General features: G+C 39.6%; 1 protein-coding gene across 1 annotated transcript in view; it reads left to right on the forward strand.

Annotated features, from left to right (window-relative positions):
• The window catches only part of VWF (von Willebrand factor), a 146,453-nt gene that overhangs the window by 70,780 nt on the left and 58,548 nt on the right, over positions 1–17,125 (forward strand). The window contains exons 27-31 of the mRNA XM_074901829.1: positions 232–367; positions 3,009–4,345; positions 5,175–5,294; positions 7,488–7,631; positions 16,607–16,750. Of these exons, the coding sequence (XP_074757930.1) occupies positions 232–367; positions 3,009–4,345; positions 5,175–5,294; positions 7,488–7,631; positions 16,607–16,750 (1,881 nt within the window). The remainder of the gene's footprint in view (positions 1–231; positions 368–3,008; positions 4,346–5,174; positions 5,295–7,487; positions 7,632–16,606; positions 16,751–17,125) is intronic.

The raw sequence follows: 17,125 nt of genomic DNA on the forward strand, positions 1-17,125 counted from the left end.
TAAATAAAAGTGTTATGAAGGATGGAAATACTTCTCTGTGTCAAGCTGGCAGTGGCCATAACACAAGCACAGTATTCAGAATGCTTGAGCCCAACTTGGAAGCCTTGTTATGTTTTTTTTGTGGTGGTTTTTTTTTTTTTTTTTTTTTTTTTGTAGCAGGGTAAATGGGATGATTAGTTTTGCAATTCATGAAAATTGGCATCTTTACACTACTTTGCTATTTTGAAACAGGGAAAATACTTGATGAACTGTCCCTGGATTGTGTCAGTCCAGAAGACTGTCCCGTGTGTGCAGTTGGAGATGTCAAGATCCTGCATGGAAGGAGAATAGTTTTGAACAGAGACGATCCACAGCACTGTCAGTCTTGGTATGATGGGTTTATGCAGTGAAAGAGTGTGCGTGTTGAGTCAGATGAAGGCAGTGAGATGAAGCACATCCACATGAATAAGTTTTTGGATGTAACTTTAAATACACCACTGAAGATGAAGCTTGGAAACCATCTTTTATGTCAGTATCCCTTCACATAAAATCTGAAGCTGAAGTTTTTCAGTGACAGTAAGGATTATAGGATGTCAGCTGAATTGAAGCGAGTGAAATTCATAAATTCCTTTCAAAAAAGGCCTTTTCCCAGTGTAGGTGGCCCTGCTGGCTTCAGATGTTCCACTTCTTTTTGTGTAAGGTGTGATTCAACATCAATAAAGCCATCAGACTCTTTTCTTCTGCCAGTACGAAAAAATCCTGTGTATAGCGCAAGGTCTGAATGTGCGCTCAGTCTAGAACTTGCTGAGATTATTAGCAGTTGGAATTGTGTACTACTATTGGAAAACCAATTTCCCCAAGATTTTAAGATGATATCCCGTGGCCTGATCCTGCAAGCTTGAATTTCCAGCTATGATGAAATCAATGGCAGGGTGCACAGTGCTGCAATTTTAATTCAGTACACTGAATTAAATAGTATCAATTTTAATTCTGTATACTGCCTGGTGGCATATTATACCATGGCCTGTAGTATCTGAAACTTTGGTATTCTTCAGATATCTAGACCTCTGCTGGATACTTTCACTAGCCATTTGTAACGCTTTGAATACAAGAGAGTTTTCCATCTTGTAATTTGACCGTATTTAATAGAAACTGAGTTGTAAAACTGTAGCAACTATTAGCCCAGACTAGCACCTTAGCTCCATATGCCCTGAACCTCACAGAAGCTCTGAATGGGTATGAACTTTGAATTCCTGTCCTCTTGCCAGGGCTAGTGTATGCCTGTGCTATAAACCCGGGGCATGAGACTGTTAAGCTAATTACTCAATTATTTTTAAATTTTTTTTAACAGTATACACAAAGAGCCTTGAATTCCATCAAGAGGTCAAAAAAGAGTCTTCATAAATGAGTCTCCGTTCCCCGTTTTTTTGTAATCCGTAATAATAATTTATCTTAAATGTTGATACGCTGGCTGCTGCTCACAAAAGATTTCAGAACATTAGGAAAACTTACCTCACTAGGGAAACATCCTTTTGCATAGCTGTCACCTAATTTAGATGCCTACACCATCTGTACAAACAATAGAAAATATTGCACAAAAATGAATTTTATAGCAAATATCCAAAGGAAATTGGAAACTAGAAGAGGCTCGTTCATATTCGGATTAAAATAATAAATCTTCTGTGGCTATACCTTAATGCCAAAAGTAGCTGTGCATTCTTCAATTAGGAAGACGCTAAAGGCAGTCTGAAAAGAATATAATGCTGGGAGAACTTAAATGAAGGTGCCACGTGTAAAGTGAAGTCTTTTGCTTGAAAATGGCACCTTCTTCCAGTGCTGACTTGTTTAGTTTGTGCATCCTGGGTTTTCTCTGGCAGTGAAAACAAGCATTTTTTAAAGTCCCTGCTCTTTCATAAGCTTTTCCTATTCTATTTCTTGGACTGTCCTGTAAGACAAGGAAAATACACTGACTGAGTCTGTACCACTCTGTGTGAGCACAATCACGTTCTTTGCACTGATAAGTGAAGGAAAGAGTATGACATGACCAGGAATTAGAAGGGCAGAAGTGTTAAAGTCTTGCTAAAGATAGAAAGAGATGAATTATAAACAAGTCCCTAAAAGGTGGAGGGTGACAGAGGTGAAAAAAATCTCATGGTGGTATGGAAGGATGAATAGTTGAAAAGGCAGAGCTGGGGAAAAAAGAAAAAAGGGAGTTGAGATGGAAAGGGGAAGAGAAAAATGTACTAATGGAGGTGAGTAGAAATGTTAAGGCAAGACAAATAGAGCCAGAAGGAGATAACAGCTATAAATGAAATACATCATTTGATATGAGAAAAGGGACTGAAACAGGGAACACAGTAAATAAGAGGAAGATAAGAAAGGAGACATGAAAAAATGGAGGACGAACATGTGCCGAAGCTGTATTCCAAACAAAATGAAGTCAGGAATAAGAAAAGGAAAGTAATACACTTTAGAGGTAGAAAAAAAGCTGGTTGTTATTTTCATTAAGGTTAAAACCGAGGTAAACCTAGCCTCATCGCTGAGTCCGTTAGGTCGTATCAGAGCTAAAAGCATCTTTCCTTTTCTACTTTGTGTTAGCTGCCTCCAGTTGGCCTCATGTTTTGTCTTCCTTGTGAAGCAAACCAGATCTGCCAGTTCAGTCCACCAGTGGCTTGTAGGTAGCTGTATTGCTCAGGCTCGGTGGATTTCTAGACCATTTCCACAGATTTTACACATTCTGCCAAAGGCTGTTACAAGGATCGTTTTCTCTGACAAACATGTCACAGTTTGTCATATGTTTCCTGGATCTAAAGAAATGTGTATGAACATGCAAGATTTAGCTGTACAATACCTTGTGGGGAGTTGTGGGGAGATATGGTGGGGGAAAAAAAATCACTCACGTCGTGTTTTGGATTTGCTGTGCTTTTGAGATATTTAACTGCTCCTGTTTGGGCCTTCTTTTATTAGACATGGGTGAAGTGTTATTATAAGCACTGGTATTTTGCAGTTACTTTTTGTGATTTTTGTAGTCTCTGCGAAGGGAAGAACTTAACCTGTGTACCCTGTGAACCAGTGGACAACACCATAACACCAACACCTGCTACAGAGGAGGACGTTGAACTGCCACCCAGCGAATACTCATGCAGCAAGATGATGGACTTGGCCTTCCTAGTGGATGGCTCCAATAAACTGTCCGAGGAGGACTTTGAACAGCTGAAGACTTTCATAATTGGCATGATGAAGAAACTCCACATCTCCCAGAAGAAAATCCGAGTGTCAATTCTAGTGTATAGGGCTGGCCCCACAATCTATCTTGGCCTCAAAGATATGAAAACACAGTCCCAGATGAGAAAAATTGTCCAAAACATAAAATACACAGGTGATGAAGTAGCGTCTGCCGCTGAAGTCCTTAAATACACTGTGTTTCATGTGTTTGGAAAAGCAGAAAGGACCAATGCTGCCAGAATTGCAGTGCTATTTATAGCAAGCAAGTCTCCAGGAAAACTCCGCAGCATCCTCACAGCTTTGAAGAATAAAAAAATCACGGTAACACCTGTGGGGATTGGACCGTATGTTTATCTGGAGCAAATCAGGTTCATTGAAAAGCAGTCACCAGATAATAGAGCCTTCCTAATGAACAATGTGTTAGAGCTAATGGATAATATGGATGTCCTCATTGATCATCTGTGTGATCTTGGACCTGAAGAAAGCTCTCTGTTACAAACTACATCCACTCCAACCATATCCAGTGTCTTATTTCCCCCGTGGGGACTCACAGCACCACCCCCCTTTTCAGAAAACCCCACTCGCAGAAGTCTGGACGTTGCTTTTATTGTGGAAGGATCTGACCATGTAGGGGAGGAAAATTTCAATATTGTCAAGAAGTTCCTTGAGAAGGTGATCACACAGATGAATGTGGGCCAGGAAGATATTCATGTTACGGTCATGCAGTATTCAGAGACTGTCACTCTGGAGTATTCCTTTAGGGAAATACAGTCAAAGCAAAGTATTATTGAGAAGGTGAGGAGCATACCCTACCAAGGAGGGAAGGCTACCAACACTGGAAATGCTCTTGATTATATTTCTAAGCACACATTTACAGAAGTGAATGGGGGCAGGCAAGACGTTCCTCACTTGGTATATATGGTGTCATCCAGTCCTTCCACTGATGTCATCACACGACCTCCCAGCAGCATAAATGTTATTCCCATAGGCATAACCCCCAATGCAAATATCCAGGAGCTCAGAAAGATCAGTCAGCCTAATAACCCAATTATCTTGCATAGTTATAGCACACTTATTGAAGAAGCACCCGAACTAGTGCTGCAATCGTGCTGCTCCCCTAAACGTTGGACAGAAATTTCAGGTAAAGCTGGATGTATTTTCTGTGTAATTTCTTTTTTCCTCTGTCCTGTCTCCTTCATTTCCCTCTCACGTCACGGAAATTTGAAGCGTTCCCATATCTTCGTTTGGTATCTTGTTGTCCAAATGCCCAGGAAGGACCATTTATCTTCACTGAAGGCTGAGGATGCTGCCCCAGTTTAGCAGAACTTAGCACAGACCTGCAGCCAGACTTCTGTAGGCTTAGAAGTCCTTGGATTCATCTGTCAGTAAAGTATAATAGCTTTTGGATAGGTTGGAGGGTGACAGAAGAGAAAAAGTTATTCTCATCTGCCTGCCTCAAGCAAGTTAAAAGTATACTTCCTCTATTCTGAGACGTCATTGTTTTTGTAGGGTTTTTTCCCCCTTGGTTTTTTTTTTTTTTTGGTTGGTTTTTTGTTGTTGTTGTTGTTTGTAGGTTTTCTTAGGGTGGTGGTAGTGTATTTGGTGGTTTTGTTTGTTTGGTTTGTGTGTGTTGTTGGGGTTTTGTTGTTGGTTTGGTTTGTGGTTTGTTTGCTGTTGTTTTTGTTTTAGTCTCCTGAGAGTAAAATAGCATTGGTAGAAAAAAAGAAATTGAAATACCCATGTATCCCACTGAATATATACCCATGTATCCCACCAAATATAAATCTCAAGGTTTCCATTAAAGGAACATCACTTTTTTTTTTTTTTTTTTTTTTAAACTGGTCATTCTCCTGCTTTGTTTTCCCAAAATGCCCTTTCTGCTCCTATCAATAGATTAGCAGATGCTACTTCTGGTTATCATGTATAAATAATCTTTTTTTTTTTTTTGTTCTTCCCCCCCTGCTTCTCAGAGTTGTGCAACAAACCAATGGATGTCATGTTTCTTCTGGATGGAAGTTCCAATATTGGGGCATCAGAGTTTGAGGAAATGAAAAACTTTGTGCGGGCATTTATTGAAAGTGTTACGACCAGTATGTATCTGTCTTTCAAACACATAAAGATGTTTTGTATCCTTTTGCTTTTACAGGACAAAATAACTTCTCAGTATAGGCTTTTGTTATTATTTTTTTTTTAATTTTTATTTTTAAATTTTTGTTAATTTTTATTTTTAAATGCCTCGGAAAAAATTTCAGTTAATATTGGGCAATCAGGTTAATAAAGCTTTTGGTTTAGATGCAGTTCAGTTTCCTCCCAAGCCAAGCTGTTCTGATTCAGGTGAATAAAGGTTTGACATCCAATTCAGGGAATTGTGTGAGGAGGAATAGTTCTGATGAGCACTTCCCCTTACTGCTGTACTAGACATAAGAAGTGGTGTGTGTGAAACAGGCAAAGATGTCCCTGTCACGGTATGGAGATTGAACTGAACTGTTACTCTGTGGCAGAAAAGCAAAATACCTGTTTGGTTTTGTTTGAGTTCTGCCTTAGGTTCAACAGACTTGAAAACAATAGTTCCAGTTCAGTTCTGGTTCAAATAAGAATGGATAATTCAGAGGGTTTTTGGATCACGGACTGCAAGGTTTTGGTCATTGGAACAGGTTCTGGTTCTGACCAGCCCTTTTTGGCTCACGTAGGGTGCTGACTTTTTAAGCTTTATTTCCTGACCCGTGTTGGATGGCAGACACTTTTTGGGAGTGCTAGACTCACTGAGCTTTCGGAGTACGTACTGATGGAAAGCACACGTCTGGTTAGGTCATTCAGCACAGAAATTATCAGTGCAGCCACCCTGGCAGAGCGCCATATATCCTGCACATACATGAAGGGACCACGTGGCACATGTAAGTTAGGACACCGTGCCCTTGCACCTAGTCCGTCCACGTGGCAGGGGCTGCACAGGATCCTGTGTTTTCCCAGTAGCACTCGTTCTAACAAACTTGGATTTTTTTTGATCAGAATTGTACTTTTTCAATTCAGCATTAAACCGTTTCCATGGAGCAACTGCTGTTGGTGTTTCCCACTGGATGTTGACATGTTTGTATTATATCTGTGCTTCCAGAAGAAGTGATTAGCAGCACCTGTACTAATTGGAGAGGTCCTAGAGGGAAAGTGTAGCATTTCTGTATGTCTACAATAACTTAGATTTTTTTAGAGATTGTACATGGAAGACACTGTTTCTGATAACTGTGTACATGCACGATATAGAGAAGCAAGCCGAGTGAAATTAAACAATAAACCAATCTTTGAAGCCTGTAATAGCAAATGTTACATCATCAACAGGATAATAATAATGGAGCTATGAAATGATTCCTTACTACAGCCTTGGTTTTAAAATCTCTAAGACAACCATGGGAAACCTGTAAAGTGTCATGAGTAACCTGTTCAATATCAATATAGGGCTGCAACGTTTGAATACATGAAATCCCAATTATCATTAACTTCGTTCATAAATGTTTTACAAAGTGTTGATAAAGAATAATATGCTATGTACATATCTTCAGTATACAGCAGAAGACTTAAGACCGGTTGATCATTATAAGCAATCTATTGCCCAGTTCAGTTCTGCAAGTCTGATATTTATTAGCTATCTTTATCGACCCTCTGTTAATAGTTTTATTTGTACTTCTTACATGATGTACATCTTACATGATCTCCTTACAGGGAGATCCAGGATGTCAGAGAATAGCAGAACTTGGAATTTCTCTTAATTCTGCTCCAAGTCATGCTCCCTAGGTGCATTATGTCCCATGATGCAGCCTGATGTATGTCACTCAAGTGATGTATGACAGAAGGAAATTTGGATGAAATGTAATCATCTGAGAAGCTTGGCCCGTCAGACAAATGGGGCATCCAACTACCACTCTTGCAAAACAATGTGCACATTAAAAAAAAAAAAAAAAAAAAAAGCACGATGTTTAGACAATTTTAAAATGGAAAGGGAATATTTGGAGATCAATGAAGTGAAATTCACCAGTCGTGGTCAAATTGATATGAGGTAAAATGCTGATTCCTTACAGAAGAGCAACTGTTTCTAGCGGTATTTGCATTTTTTTTTTCACTTGAGAGTAGTTCAGTTTTGATCTGATTGAAAATGCAGCTTTCAGATGCTGATGAAGAATCACTGTCTAGTTGTGCTCAATATAAAACGCAACCGTAACATATTCTTTAGATTTATTTTTAAACAGTTGTATGCACTGCTTAAAATGTTTATTTTCTGCTTTCGGCTTCAGGCAATACTTCACTTCATGTGTCAGTTCTCCAGTATGCCAGGGAAAATAATCTAGAAATTCCATGGACCACGCCTCAAGAGACTGAAAAGCTTGTAGAGATGGTGCAGTCCATTCAACAAAGGGAACAAGGTCCTACCAGACTAGGTGAGTAATTATATGGATGTTGATGTTTAAACAAAAGGGGGAAAAAAACCCAGAAATGCTAAATAAAGTCTGGCCCCAGTCACCAATTTATGTGATAGTGTTCTGCAGTAGGACATGGCTTTTTTTAGTTCACTTATATCTTTACTATATGCGCATTCCCTGGTAAAGATTCAATTTCCTCTATTAAAATGTGTCCATAAATTAGTCGAAATAGGGTTTATCTTAATGTCTTTTAGAAAGAAAAAGACTGGTTTCTTTTTAGCCTTGAAGTAACTTTCAGGATTTGCATTCATTATCTTCCAAGCAAGCAAATCGTAATTAAGAAGTAAAGACTTTGATCATTAACATTTCAGCATCAATTAGTTGATTGGACATTTAACAGCAGAACTACTTAGGCTGACTTCAATAGCTGTCCTCACCAGGTGTTTGTTACTCTGTGCTCAGCCAGTCTAACCGATCTGGTTGAAAAATAGCTTAGTAAAACAGTAGTTGTGTTCTGGGTGGTTCAGTTCCCTCATCCAAGTTGCTGTGATGATCCCACAAGGACTTGGGCTGGCACAAGGCTGGGGGTGGTGCCAGGGAGCGAGGATCGCCTAAGGCAGCACCTTAGCTGAAGAGTTACATGTGAAACATCATCTGCTGCTGCAGACAACTGCATCCTGAAAAGCATGTCCACTTCAATTTTCATGTGCTAAAACATAACACAGATTTCCCACTGGGTCTGTGGAAAGTCAGTACACACACATGTATCAGTTGTAGGGTTCAGCAAAAAAATGATTCTCCTACGGTGTATCTGATCTTTCACCAGATACCCTGAGAAATTTGTTGTTCTGGATTGGAAATACATTTGCTCTGGCAGCCACCTAGCATTAGGGTCCTATAAGAGTTGAGGAGTACGCACATTTTTAGGGTCTTTGGCCTACTTCAGACTGTAAAGAGTTATTGGTACAGAAAAGTGAGAAATAAAACCTGACTTCCATAGTTCGCAGGAGGATTAGCCATGATTGCTTTCTCAGCCTGGAGAAATAAAAATACCAGATGGCTGATGAGACTTCTATAGGCTCGTTGTGGGATAAATTGTTACGTACAAATAGATAAGTTTTGTGAAGCCTTCCATGTAATGTGTATAGTAAGCCACACTCAACTACAGGATAAACAGAGAAAACATGGCCTTTGGGAAATGAAATGGGAGAGGCAGCCACATGACAGACTCGTTAGTGATTTGTTTATGTCTCATTGGAAAATGCTCAGAGACCGTGATGAGGGATGTGGTATAATGAACCAAAATGGAATAGAGTAGAAGTAGTTCCTCCCAAATGAAGTAATGAAAATAAGTCACTGTGGTCCTGTCCCGCACCTTGTAATGTGTGTGAATTCAGCTGACTGTGTAGGAGACCCAGCATCCATGGGAAACGCATGGTCATTCATGTCATTCTGTCAGTGCTCGAGCCTCTGGAAACACAGAGGCTTCTTAAAAAGTGTAGATGGCTCAGCCTGCATGATACACTTCCCGAGGTAGCTTTGGGAATTTTTTCTAGCCTACCGAGGGCTTGATCAGGATTTACCTATCAAAAATATCGTTACCATCAGACTGGCGCTGTTTCTTCTCATTTGTTCTGTCTTCCTTATGGTAGAAACACAATCCTCTGTTATTCAATCTTTGCTGATACAAATCATTCAATCTCCGTCAAAAAAGCTGAGATCAACAGTAGGCTTTCTTACCACAGAAAGGGTTTCCTTTTCTGTTTCATTTTAACCATAGTGAACTCCAGGAGAACGATACATTTTATTAGTAAATAATGAAAAGCCACAGGGTATTTGTGGGCAAAGAGAGAACAAAAAAAGAGCAGCATATACCACAAACCTTTCCCATGCTTATGCAATAGGATAACATCAGGCAAGGTTTGGCTCAAGTAACCTGCTGAGAAGAAGCTCTGGGGATATTCAGATATCGTGAAATTATGTACAACTTCACATAAGAAATAACTGGGAAAAAGAAAACTAACTGCAGGCAAGAGCTGACTGTGTAAAACTTCATTGAGCTAAAAGACTGAATGCAAGAGAACTGAGAATCACATAAACATGCCTCTGTTTAGCATTCAGGGTATTTGGGAGAGTCATTGAGCAATCCCTATAGTAAATACCGCTTAACACTTTATAAAAACATGATTTTGCTTGCTTATACATTTACTAAAAGTAGCTCATTTATGCTGATGTTTTCCATGCCCACTGCCTGCCTCAGAGTCAAAATGTGGAGAAAGTATGATCCATAAGGCTCAACTGTATTAAAAGCATTGTTAGGGGGAAAAAAAAAAGTGGGACTTCACCCCCTAATGAAAGAAATCTTAAATATTTTCACTGGAAATTTCTATAGCTACTAACATTGGAATAGTAGCATTCAGCTTTACCTGTCACGATTAAGAAGGTATAAATGTTGTTTTTCTAACCATCCCCTTTGGTTTAGTAAACAAAAGCCCAACATAGCACTTTTTTATTTATTTATTTATTTATTTATTTATTTTTTATTCAGATCTCTGCCCCGAGTGATGTGATCTATGCTGAATTTTCAAAATCTTGCCCCACCATCACCCACCCAAGCAGCTGCCCTGATCTAAGGGTTTCCCATCCACTGGAAGCCAGAGATCTTCCTCACTTGCTCCCCCACTGCTGTTCCTGAATTGGTGGCCTCAGCTCCTTTCTGAGGCCAGTCTTGGGTACCTACTAGTCTCTTCCCTGAGCTATTTTAATTCACTGTCCTGGCAGGATTTTTTGGTTTGCTTGCATGTTTTTTTAGTTCATTTCTTATAAGATCTGTGAGTTGAATGTGGTCCTGGTGGAGCCCAGCATCATCAGAACCCCTTGGTGGGAAGAGAAATGCAGGATTTGTGACCTGCAGAGCCGAGACAGCAGAGGATAGGATGTGGAACCTCGTAGCCTGCTCCTTTCAGTGGTGGTGGGCTGCTGGACTGCCAGATCTGTGCTGGTCATGAAGAGTTCAGCCATTCTGTTAATTGGCACATGTTAACGCCAGAATATCAATGTGCTAAGAACTGACTGTTTAAAGCATCGATCTGTGGGATTGGTTTGCAATAGCTAATTTGTTTCAAAACTAAAAGAAACTGTTATTTCCCATTAAAAACCTCAATTCAATGTCAAGTCAAGACCCTAAATTAAGATATAAAGACCAGCTTCAGGATTATCATCACAGAGGGTTGTTCCTAATTAGACAAGTCCTTGGTTAAAGAGGTGTCCACGGTCCAGATAGTGCTGGCATTTTCTTTATCTCTTCAGGTGCTGAGGAACCATTTCTTTTTTGCTTCTTTCCCAGGCAGCTTTCAGTACATGTGGGTGATTAAGACTTCTTGTAGTACTTTTTCTTTTTTGGTTGAGATGTTGCAGAAGTGTTAGTGAAACCACTGAGGCCACTTAAGGCGCTGATTCACAAGTTCCCGGCAGGAACCTCCGCCTAACTGGAATCCCCTGTCTGTCACAACTCCGCAGACCCTCACAAGGGCTTTACGTTTTATTCCTCATTTCAGACAAAATTAAAGAAAATAATTGCAAAGGTTGCTTTTTAGGAAGTTTCTGCTTTCCCTGAGGCACCCACCAAATCATTAAATGTCTGTACATTTGTTTATTTTCCTCCAGATTGGCTTACTCTGAGATGAATCTTGTTTTTTATTTCTTGGATATATTTCAAATATTTCTAGGGCACCTTGTGCTCTTTCAGTTCATTCCATGATGTTCATAATTGCTCCCAATCTAATATCTGTGATTCAGATTAGCATGCCTTTTTACACATTTTTTCCCTCCTTTATCCAAATCATTAATGAAATTATTTAATAAGGCAGAATCTAGTTCAATTCCCTGTAGACTCCCAGTAAACAGTTCCAACCCCACTCAACAGATTGTCTTTTGTCCTTAAAGCTTGTTTATGTCCATCTAATCAGCTTTCAGTCCTTTCAGGAACCTCTACATGAACCATTCTGAATTATTATTTCAGGATACAAGTCTAGTCTGGCTTGAATGTGCATCAGGTGACTTTAAAAAAATTAAAAAATTATTCAGCTAATTAGTTTTTATTGAATAGTCTTGTTGAAGGCAACCAGACAAAGGTTATTACAAAGTCTTTTCTGACTGCAGTTCATCAGATGTTCATAGCCTTAGCTGAGAGGAGAAGTCTGCAGTGATGCCATCCCTTCTCCATTTTTCTCTCTGTCTTTGTAAGACACCTTCTGTTGCATTTGCTTTAATGATTATTTGAAATAACTTTAACGATTATTTGAAATAACATGACTTTTATTTTGGACTCTATAGTGTAGTCAGGAGTGTGTCAGCACTGAAAGATGGGGAGAAGATGCTGTGCTGTGGTGGGAGCCTTTGGAATGGCTGACCCACCCTTTTTAAAGTAGCCTATATAGATCAATGTGGTTTTTGTTTCTTTCTTTTTATTTATTTGTGGTTTTTCCCCAGACATGTCCAGGAAAACAATCATGCCCTACTGACTGAGCTGAAAGGCTGCTGGGGGCTCAGTGCTTCTGCAAGCTAGGCCTTTTTGTTCAGTTACCCAGATAAATGTTTAGATGGTCAAATTTGGGAAGGGTGTGTGTGTGTGTGCATGTGTGAAATCAATTGTGGCAGTTATGCCCGTCAGGACCAGCATAAGTGTAATGTGTTAGGAGGCAGTAGGAGAAGAGAGGGCAGGAGGTCAGAGACAGACGACCAGACATGCATTCTCCATCAGACCTACTGCCTCTGAGAGTAGATTTTTTTTTTTTTTTTTACTGTGTCACGCTGCTCTCAGCTCACTTATTCTCCTGTACGTGATGAAGGCTTTTGGCTTTAAGACTTCCATCTTGATTTCTCATGGGTTGTATGTCTAATGCCTAAAATACATATGAGTATAGAAGTCATTCTGCTTCCAAAGCCCATTTGTTGCCTTTTTTTTTTTTTTTTTTTCATATTGATAGCACATTGTGTATGTGAGAAACAGAAAGCATTTGGAACAATAATACATGAGACAAACATGATTTACTCCTGTGTTCAGTATGTGGGAACATGTTGGCTGCTATTCTGGGCTTAGGGTCACATGTAAACACAGAAAATTCTTAAAAACATATAACCCTTAAAGTCCATAGCAAACCTCTCATTCACCTCACTGGGTTTTATGTGATACCCTTGGTCAATGCTAACAAATGATGTTTTGGCCACTGCTAGATTTTCTTTAAAGACAAAAAAAAATTGTTTTGTTGTTTTATGGAGCAAGACTGAGGGTATTTTCTATTAGCATTTTGATTTTTCTCTAGGGTCCATCACTGAAATAAATAGCTGATGGTGTGGTCCCATACAGCTTAACAGATTCAAGAGTTAGCTACTGCAGGAGCGCCGGGCTCCCCGACACCTCAGTGCTGCACGCTTGCACTGCCTTCCTTCTGCACGCAGGGATGTGCATTGGGCCTTCAGCAAGCCAAAGGAAGGGCCAAAATGGCTGAAAACAATTCATTTGTTTAGAAAAGTTGTTTTTCAGGCTTGGTGATTCGTTCAAGGCAACCGTCTGGGTGGACGGGTGGGCAGCATCGATGGCTCCAGGGGACCGGGAGCTGGTGCTGCTGGAGGAACCAACACGTCCTTCTGGCAGCAGCTTTTGGCAGCACCAACGCAGCCTGAGATGCATTTGCGATGTGTGTGGATAGGTCAGAGCAAGCTGGAGAAGAGCCAGCGGCAGCAGTGGCCCAGATGTCAGCTGCTGGAGGGGTGTACGAGACACAAGGTGGTCTCATAAAGGCTGAGGCCTGTGTGGCTCAGACCTGACCATTTTAAAACTAGTTTAATTATGTCCAAGATGCTATGCACCCTCTTTCCAGTCTTAATAGAGCCTTGGCTTGGTGATATTTATTTCAGTGTAAACATTTTAAATTTCTTTTATTGGTATGAAAACGGCAGATTGCTGTTACGTTGCAGTCTCGTAGTAAGAATACGTTCAAGGTGGTTGGTTTATTAGCAGTCAGTATTTTTTATTATGGCCTCTGAGGAGTTTGGTATTTCCCTCCTTGGTGGGATGTAGAGACAAACAGCTGAGAAGTGACAGCTTCCAGCTTGGGATAGTGACTTTCTGAATCCCTCTATCAGGGCAAAAGTTTTCATTTGATCATATCTTCAGACACCTGGCTCTTTTCTCTAGAGCTGGCTTCAAAATAAGAGGTGAAATCCAAAGAATTTTGGGTAACTAAACCAAATTTTCCATCCATTAAATCGAGTAATTGTTTTTTGGGGACTTTGAAATAGTCCCTGGTTCTGTTACAATGGAACTTGATTTCTTTATTAGAAATTATAAAAATAATGGATTTTCCAGTTAACAGAAATGTATGGAAGTTTCTGAAAATTTTCAGAATTAATGGGAGAAAGAAAAATGGAGCTGGAGCAGCTGGTGACCACCCCAACTATACAAAAGCCAAAGGGCCATTAAAAAAAAAGACAAACACAGAAATTCCAAGTACTTTTCACAACTGAAATGAAAAATCATTTGTGATTCTTACTTTGTATAAGTTTGACCTAAAATATTTGAAAGTTAGAACCTGAAATACATTTTTAAAGTAATTATTTATAGGGCAAAAGGGAAATGAGTCAATTTTCTGGCACACTGACCCTCCTGGAGCAATCTCAGGGATTGGAATATAATATTAATTTTCTGCATTTTGCTTTGTCCCTTAGTTATTTATAGCTAACAATTCATTCTGCATCTAACATCTACCTCTACAGACATATAGAGTAACTACTAGACAACAAAACCATTTGTAGATGATTATGAGATGGCTGTATAGTACATGAGTTAATACTTGGGTTTAGTTAATTTTTCTGATCAGGAATAGTAGTTTGTGAAATGGAACCACCATCACCCAACTACTAATAATGGTTTGAAGTCTGTTTTGTTGCAAGTAGAAAAACGTTCAAAATTTTGAGGTTTTACTGAACATTTTTTTTTCATTTTGTATGTAAAATGTAATTCAGAATTACAGTGGGAATGAAAATCAAATTACAGGAATGAAATTAATCTACACAGTTGGAATAACTAAATAAAAGATAATCATTGCATAGCAAGAAACTGAAGAGAAACATCCCACTTTGTTCTTAAATACTTTTGAAAGCTTTCTGTTGATTTCTCTCTTTCTTTTTTTTTTTTTTTTTTTTTCCCAATCTGGTCATACTTGACATTACCAAAAAAACATTTTGCTTTAAACAAACATACATCTTTCTGCTTGAAAATTAGCACTTGGGAAAATATGTGACCCTCTCTAGACAGGAGATTGCTAGTGGAGGTAGTGACACATGGGAGAGGGAGGCTTATAGGAGGAGAGATTGATGCGTATCCTATTCCTGTGGGGTAGGTCTGACGGGGCCTGGCAGCACTTCCTAGTGGGTCTCAGCTCTTCTATTTTAGTTGTGGGCACCTGTGTGGAGAGATGAAGATGAGGCTAAGGCTCTGGGGAGGAAATAATGCTAATAGGCTAATGGGGAAGAAGAGGTGGTCATATAAGGTGGGATGGGGCTGTCAGCCAGGGACTGTAAGGTGTACGAGCAACGATGTTTGAGGAGGGACTATCACCTCCAAACCAGTACTGTGGCAAAGGAAACATCTGGGCTTTTTCCAGATACCTACTGTAGGCTAGATTCTTCCAAGGGATAACTTCTTCCTGAAACCCTAAGTCTTGTAGAGTACCCAATTGCTCTTGCCACGTTTAGTCAATGAGCTGAGTGAACTTCCTAGAGGTTGCCCCTGCTTGCGGCAGCTTGGGAATAGGATCTTTGCTTCTACTAGTGAAAAATGAGGTGGGTGATACGATGAAAGAAGACACGAAGTGCCAAGTGTTTGTGTGTGCTAAGGTGTTCTGGGGGTGTGCTGGTGAATTATGTGTGATCTGACTTCCAGTGTTTTGCAAATTATTTAAAATTGCTCAGTGAATTCTTCAGGCAAACATATTTCTGCTCCACAGTTATTGCAGATTACTCAGAGGAACTAGTCTTTCAACTATTTGTTATTCACCGTACACTGTTTGCCCTGAATGTCACATCAGTCACATGGTACCATTGGCCTGACCTGAAACTTCCAAGCTCAAAGGAGCTTTTAAGAAAGCTGCATATCATGATTACCAGTATAAATATTTGTGCAAATACATATCTAAATACAAGTACTAGCAAAGTGCTCTCTTGCTGAGGTCATGATTTCAAACAGAAATTTGTCTGAGTGTTCACAGATGTTAAATGAAAGGGCAGCAGCTACCCACGTAAGCCAGTTTGCGATTTGTTAGCTAAAGTAGAATTTCTTCTTGTGTTTTGTGGGGTTTGGTGAGTTTTGTTTGTTGTTTTTGCTTTGTTTTTAATATGGATCTCCCACTTATATTATGGGCTAGTCTGAGTCTAGATTTCACAGAGGTTGCTGGTAGTGAGGAGGCAAGATACGCTTTTCACACCCGTAGAAAAGTTGACTAAATTAGGGAAGGACTAGATCATTCTCTGGGAGCTGAGCAACTTGTGTGTACAGTTCAGGGTGGTGTGAAGTTGTAGATCAGATAGCCACTGGATGTCACTGTTGTTCTGTAATTGGAAATAAATACCCGTTCTTCTACAATATCTCCTTTCCTTTCATGTAACCCAATGGTAATACTTCCAGAAAAGGTAATTACTACAGCGAGGAGCATAACTTCATCCTCGTGGTTAAGGAAAGGTAGTAAAATTCCCATTACTTAAGAGACTGGGGAGCTAAAGATGATCCTCTTGCGTTGGGATGTATTAATAGTACTGGTATGTTCTTAATAGCCAAGATCTTTCATGTAGCAGCAATAAAGCAAACATTAAGTCCTTTAAGAATAAGTATTTTCCAGACTGTATAACCTACTAATAAAAAGTAAGATTTCGTTTTATAGCCTCCTAAGAGTTTTCTATCATATATCTCATTTATCTCTTCATTTTTTTCTTAGGAAAAGCCATTGATTTTGTAGTTCAGAATGCAATGTCGGAATCCTATGGAGGGAGACCCAGCGCATCAAAGGTCGCGATAGTCATCGTGTCGGGGAGATCAGAAGACACTGTGGAGGCTGCTGCACTTTCTGCAAGAATGAACAGTAAATCTCATTTTGCTGTCATAATTTTCAAGCAGAGTTGTTGCTTTTTTAAGTAATGCAGTAGAACAAAGGATGAGAAATTAAGGCACTGCTATGTTCATATGAGTTCAGGACTTACTGTGCATAATGTTCTGGTAAGAAACAGGCCTGAACAAAATGTGCCAGTTGAAGATGCCTTTGAATTACTGGTAAATTCAGGAGCAATCCGCAATTTAAGCTGGACAGCTTCCATAGGCCTCACAATCTAATGGCATTTCATTTTCCAAGGTTCTGTGGGTAGACAAGGATGACAGAAATGTGATCTAATATTGTAAATTCAATACTGTTGCAGTGGATCGTGAAAGGTTCACTGTAATATTAAAAAACAGGGAGAGG

This window comes from Athene noctua, chromosome 3 (genome assembly GCF_965140245.1).
Source record: "Athene noctua chromosome 3, bAthNoc1.hap1.1, whole genome shotgun sequence".
Taxonomy (NCBI): Eukaryota; Metazoa; Chordata; class Aves; order Strigiformes; family Strigidae; genus Athene; species Athene noctua.